A 6,613-nucleotide genomic window follows, 5' to 3' on the forward strand; every position below is an offset into this window, starting at 1 on the left:
CTAGTTCCATTCGTGGCTATTACTACTATCGCTGTACGAGAGACTTTCTCCGGGCTAAGTGGTTGGTGCCGGCCAAACGTAAAACGTTGCAGTCGGAAACACGCACTGGGGTACACTAGCGCAACCATGGGTGCAAGAACTAAAGAGATGGAGGAGAAAATCTTTTTTCCTGAATGGAGCGCTCAGTCCAGGGTTCCACGTGCCGTCGCAATCCTGCAGGCAAGCCAGAGCAGCTGTCGCTGGTCTTGCGGGTTCGTGTCGCTCAGAACGGTCTCAAGAAGAAAGCGGTCGCTGGTTGTTATTGTTGCCTTAGGAAGATGGCACATACTCACGACGTGGTATTGGCCAGGGCTCAGTCAGGAGAGCCCAAAGAAGAGGGTGAACTGGTAGCCAAGGTGATGGGTCACTGTTGTTGTTATTGTTACCCTCACACAATGGCACATGCCCGCGCAGGGGGATTTCCAAAGAATTGGTCAATGCTCCACGGAAGACACTGTCTACTGCTTCTTATTGTTCTTAAACATATCACATACGCACCTGCGGGGAGTGGCCAAGGCGTAGTGGCATAAACAAGGAAATTTCCATAGGAGATTACGAGAAAATATTAGCGTCAAACGTGAATTTTGAAAAACGTCTGGCACAAGCAGCGCTCGCCGCCGCCAAGTCTGCGCCCCTCGTGAGTTGTGGCCGGGTTTCCGCCCGGGAGACGGGGCTCGTAGCCCCTCCAGGAGGACTTGAGGTCGCTGCCTCGTGCAGGGCTCACTTGTTATGCCCGCGTCCTCCCGTTGAAAGATGGTCGCGTAGGTCCTCCGAAACAATCGGGACGAGTCAGTTGAGCCAGCAAGGGTGGCGGTTCTTTCGAACGCTTGCTTCGATGTCAGCCTCGCAAGCCAATCAACTTTGGCCGCAGTGACGAAAAGCTTAGTGTGTACAAGATTTTACTTGCCGTTTGTTTTATTCGTTGCTACAATTTACTGACGGTAGAAATAACTTTTCTTTTGAGACACTAGTGATTTCAGTGTCCGTCGGTATGAGAAGTAACGTGAAAAAGGTTTTCCAGTGAATGTTTCGCTATATAGTGCAGTAAATAGTGGTTCTGTTCTCTTAAATTGACATTCGCGCTAACTACAGATTGCGCGTTGCTTGCACTTTCTTTAATTACCGTAAAAAAAAAACGCTTTCGGAGAAAAGGGAAGTGAGACTGTTGGAAATTAGTCTCATTGTCGCCATTGCTATGCTTTAGGAGTGACAGTGACTGGGAGAGAATCATGACATGTTGGACAACTTGTTCCAGCCTGAAATTTTTGAGGTATTCAACAAACGTAAATTTAACTATATTTTCTTGTCATATCACTGCTTAAGAGTGGTTTTTACACAAGCGTTTTTATTAAAGGGGAAAGCTTATTCGGGATATGGCTGTCCAAAGCTTATCGGGGACCTCCATTGTCCAGCAATGCTTTCAGGAGCCAGCGCGTTCGGCTCAGCTTTGCTGCCAGCACCATTTAGCCCACGGGAATCTAGAGTGTGACGCCAGGTCGTGCTCGGAAAGCTTGCTGCAATTCGCACCAGTTGTGATCAGTGCAATATTCGCAAGCGCAGGGATGCCCGGTTTTTGCTATTTTTTCTCCGCTCTTAAATGCGTGAGTCCTTTAGAGTGTCTGTCCTTTAGAGTGAAAGTCGTCATTATGCTGTGACGCGGTACAAGCTGGATACAGTGTAGTTCAGAAGGGACAGCTACGTGTCCAGCATTAGCGCAGGTTGCCAACAGTTCCTAAATCGCTATCGCAGGAAATTACTCTACAGTGGGGTCTGTCATCAAATACGTCATAAAAAACATTAATTTTTCAGAGCGGTTTTAGATGGGCAGAGCAAGAGCTCACCTGAGCGTCGGAGACTTGTTCGTGCTCCTCCACGATGGACCAGAAACTCAGCAGCGTTTGTGGGTGACCAAGAGTAAATAAACGCTGCCAAACTCGCAGCGGGGTCTGCAGGAATACTATAACAGTCATGTGGTCGTCGGCAGTTATGTGGTACCCGCTGCACATAACGGTTATGGGGAGTGGAAACCGAGTTCCACGCAGGTCCTACTGGAACGAACTATGCGCCAGAGGGCAATGAGCGTGTTGGTAGCTGCTAACCGGAAACCAATGACGCTTCACCGAAGAGCTCATTCGTGTGAATGTACAGCGTTCATGTCAGTATTGGGGAATGTAACAGGGCCTTCGCAGCACATTTCTTGAGGAGGACATGCACAAGTAAGACCAGGAATTTGAAGGAATTATGAACAAGTTATTTCAGATTAGAGGTCATTTATTACACTGTACCTCTATTAGGTATGCTTAGGATGTCGCATTTGTTCTCCCTGTATTCAACTACACCAATTTCTTCCGCAATTTTCTTTAAAAAATGTTCACTCTGAACTTTTTTTCGGACCTTTCTGGCAGCTCTGTTGTAGAATTGCCAAATGTTGTCGAGAGGAGTCCGTAAAATGAAGACGGAAAAAAAAACTGGCTAAACTAGTCTGCGGCCTAAGTAATGTATTCCTCAAGAGCCGTCGTGTCTTTCCACTTTTCCTGTGTTTCTCTTTCCTCTTCGTATTTCCCATCTTTACATTTCTCTCTTGACGATGGCCTCCCTCCATTTCTTCTCTTCTTCTTTTCACATATACGTTAACTATGTTATCTGCGACCATTGTACCATGTAGGCTTAGAAAGGCATATGCGTGCAGTTCACTGAAATTCGTATATGTAATGCTATATATATAATTATGGAAAACAAGATGTGGAATACCAGGTGATAGATATGTTAAATAACTCTGCTTCTATTTTAGATTTCTGCCTACCGAGAAATACTTTCAAACGTGAACTGCGGGAAATTTTGTTTTCAGTTGAGATTGTTAAGTAACAATGATGAGTGTAAATTTTGTTTTCAATTGTTGACTTCTTTTTAGGTGTTTTTGTGATATTTGAGTGAATTTTCAATGTGAAAAAAAAACTGTCCATAGTGCTTAAATACAGCCATGTTGTATAGGATGTATGTGTGTACTATCTGTAATGCAGCTTCTCTTTTTGGTACCAGCTCTCTGCTGTACTGCTGTAGGCTGCTCCTTTTGTTACGGGGGCAGAAACCTCGTCAGGAAACCATGCCTTTAGTCTTCGCCACCTGCAGGATCATGTGATTTTCATGCAAATAAAAACTGACTGACTGACTGACTGACTGACTGACTGACTGACTGACTGACTGACTGACTGACTGACTGACTGACTGACTGACTGACTGACTGACTGACTGACTGACTGACTGACTGACTGACTGACTGACTGACTGACTGACTGACTGACTGACTGACTGACTGACTGACTGACTGCTCCCACGTGCTTTTCCTTTTTATTAACTGCGTTCAGGTGAATAGCCACCCGATTCTTGGCCGATCCCCCAGTGTGGGTATGTGCCATCTTTTGATAGGTTAACAACAACAACAACGACTGACTGACCGACTGACTGACCAACCGACCGACCGACCGACCGACTGACCGACCGACTGACTGACTGACTGACTGACTGACTGACTGACTGACTGACTGACTGACTGACTGACTGACTGACTGACTGACTGACTGACTGACTGACTGACTGAGATTTGTAGGTTCCAAAGCTACGTCAGTGTGACGAGTCATACCATGGTTCATCATCATCAGTCAAACTAAGTTCATAGTAGCGCAAAGACCTCTACCGTATAACTTTGATCAACCTTGTCCTCAACTTGAAAGACGTTTAAAATGCCAGAAAGATCAGCTTAATGTCCATTCTTTCCGGAGTTAATGACTTCAAAATGATTTCAACCACCTAGGTTTCTATAAGGAGCGTCAAAATCTCGACACAGGGTACTTTTTTGCAGTTAATCTCCTCCTGTATGCAGATCTTCAGGCTTGGATCCAAACTGCGAACTCGCGCTCAGCAGCCGAGCGCCGCAGCCACTGAGCCTCAACAGCCTGAAAACTCAAACTAAAGAAGAGAAAGATAACGAAAGCTCGCGCACCACGCAGCACCTCGAGCCGCTTTCAGCCCAAGCCACCGAACGAACGTGCCACGCCCGTTCAGAATTGTCTCTGACCGCAAGGCTTACGTCTCAGCTACCTACAGTGACCGAAGTCGCCCCAGGCTATCTCCCCTTCTAAGGCAACGGGATGACCCCTCACCATGCGGTTCGAAAGAAACCGGCGACGCCGGCAGCCTTCCCGGAGGGCTGCGTCGCCACATCGCACTGCCACAGAGTTTTCGTCGCAGTTTGTTTCTGCGCCGGAGCCCAGGGTTGCACCCCCAGGCGGAGAGTACGTGTTCTGATCGAGATTGCTGCCGTGTGCTCTTCGACGGCGCGCGACGCTAACAAGAATGAGGATCATCAACCGCGGTCGACCTGGAGACACTTCCTTACGCCCTACGGGTGTTCGCCAGGGGACCAGCGGTTGGACGCCTGCGACAGGAGGGGCGCCTTACTTTCAGAGGTAAGAGGCGTTCCTATTCTCTCCGGTGCTTGGAAAAGCCTCCTTTTGTTCGTCCAGATTCTGGAGAGCTGCTGCGGTGCTGCTCAGGAGACCCAGCCCTGTGCCATGCTCTACCATAAAGAATTGCTTATTCCGCGCGGCACAGAAGAGAGCACTGGAGAGCCCGAACATCTGTTCGTGATTGGAGCCGATGCCGGACACCGCGCAACGGTACTCGTTGCACATGGCCTGTGCCGTCGTCGTTGCGTGGGCGACCCCAGCCTGCTCTTGGTTCTTGAACACGCTGCCAGTCGATTCTCCAGAATTGCAACAAACCTTGCCCTAGACGTACCTGGCGCGATTGCATCATGGGTCTTCAAAACCATCGATGACGCAGAGCTCGCTGTACTGCAGGAAGATCTTGCCCAGGATGCTGCTCACGTCATCTGTCCCTCGGCAGACCGTGTTGGGCGCACACCACCAGCGCTTGCGTCCCGAGCCATGCACACCATCAAAGGCGCTGAGGAAGTCGCCATGCTGCCCCAAGATCTTGCCCAGGATACTGCTGGAGTCTTCCTTCCCAGAGCAGCCCTGTTGAAGCGCCTTGTGCCCTTGCGCCGTCTGCCCTCCCTGACGCCAGACAAGACGAGGAAGAACTTGTGCACCAGCGGCTGGCTCCCAGCCAGACTGCCGCTGGTCTCCCAGGCCTTCTGATAAAACCCCGCTCGTGGTGCCCGTGCTGCGGGTCTTCGCGTGGCTTCCTTTAGCTCCAGGAAGAGCTGGGGAAACACACGCACGAAACCGCGCAGCCTAACATCAGGTGCACCACAACTGACAGCCAGCGGGAGACGTTGGGGCGACAGGGACGCTACAGCAGGATGGCTTCCAGCAGGAGACGGTGGGGCAGAAGCTTGCCTCACCTTCGTTGTGGGTGCAAGACAGAGTCTGAGAAGAGGGTGACTGAGCAGCGGGGTCCGCAGGTGTGAGGCGCCCCTCAAGAACGCAGACATACTCATCACTTAACCGGGCCACTTTAGTCGCCCTCCAGTCTCGCCACTTCCTATCCCGAAGGACAAGTGGCTTGATAGGAACCCTGGAGGAACATTGTAGATTAGATGAAGATAATGTGGCCTCATAAATGAGGTTATATTGCTAGGACTTTGTTCACGGGAAACTGCTTTTACGTTCAATTTTGTCAAGTAGATGGGCGCAATGACCCGTACATGTAAATGTAGCGACAAATATTAAAATAGTGAAGTCCGCACTGCTCGTAGAAATAGCGCAGTCTCCAGTGAGTGTAACCACTCGTACCTACATCTCTCAGCTGAAACTGCCAAACTCGAAGACGTGTTCTGTTAAAAAAAAATAAAAACGCAGCCCCAGTGAATTTTGCTCCCAGAATTATCACTACGAAACAGAGGGTGTTTCTACGGGCGGGAGAGTGAAACAATCGCGCTCCAAGATGCTGCTTCACGTATGTACTCGGCGACATTGTGTACCGCAAAACTTTGTGCACGGGAACCCGGTTGTGCAGGACTCTTGTCTACCCATGTTGACAATACCTCCTGATGCGGGGAACATTTTTATGGGCTTTCAATGCACCATTGCCGTTCTTCAGCGTAAATACTGCCAAGACGATAATTCCTGCCGTGAAAAGATTTCATTTGCTTTACAAAAGTACTTGGAACAAAGTCCTATCACTCAGTGCAGTAAAGTATTTGACCGGATCCAGTCCGGTCTGACCCGCATTCGATTAGTCCTGTGCTCTCCCTCTCATTGCTCTGGGGTGTGGCAAAGGTCGCATTATCCTGTAAGTGCTCCTCTTCCTCCAGAGAGGCTGGAAATCTCCCGATATTCAGCGAATGTTAGTCCATAGCTGAGTTTTGACACAGTCAGTTTCGTTGCAACTACTGCTTTACATGGAAAAACTGCTACGTGAGGAGCCACATTTGCCGTGAACGCTTGCACAGAGCATTGCTAAAGTGACAGAAGTAGTTTTCATTCACAGTCTGTAGTGGGCAGTCGCACGGTCAGTGCTTCAGTGTAATCGTGCGGAACTTGAAAGAATCACCAATATCTGACAGCTTGGGGTGACTGCAATACTGCCTAATAGCATTAAAAGAAGGGCT

At 49.1% G+C, this 6,613-nt stretch overlaps 1 protein-coding gene across 1 annotated transcript; it reads left to right on the top strand.

Annotated features, from left to right (window-relative positions):
* Positions 1 to 4,108: 4,108 nt before the first annotated feature.
* LOC144135173 (uncharacterized) lies at positions 4,109 to 5,756 on the top strand. Its single transcript, XM_077667913.1, has 2 exons — positions 4,109 to 4,505; positions 4,563 to 5,756. The coding sequence occupies exons 1-2, from the start codon at positions 4,188 to 4,190 to the stop codon at positions 5,196 to 5,198; spliced, it is 954 nt and encodes a 317-aa protein (XP_077524039.1). The 5' UTR covers positions 4,109 to 4,187; the 3' UTR covers positions 5,199 to 5,756.
* Positions 5,757 to 6,613: the final 857 nt, after the last annotated feature.

Source organism: Amblyomma americanum, chromosome 1 (assembly GCF_052857255.1).
Source record: "Amblyomma americanum isolate KBUSLIRL-KWMA chromosome 1, ASM5285725v1, whole genome shotgun sequence".
In the NCBI taxonomy this organism is placed as follows: Eukaryota; Metazoa; Arthropoda; class Arachnida; order Ixodida; family Ixodidae; genus Amblyomma; species Amblyomma americanum.

Coding starts and splice junctions, on each gene's coding strand:
- LOC144135173 (XM_077667913.1), top strand. CDS start 4,188: ATGACCCCTCACCATGCGGTTCGAAAGAAACCGGCGACGCCGGCAGCC. Junction 4,506..4,562: donor GGGGCGCCTTACTTTCAGAG/GTAAGAGGCGTT, acceptor TTGTTCGTCCAG/ATTCTGGAGAGCTGCTGCGG.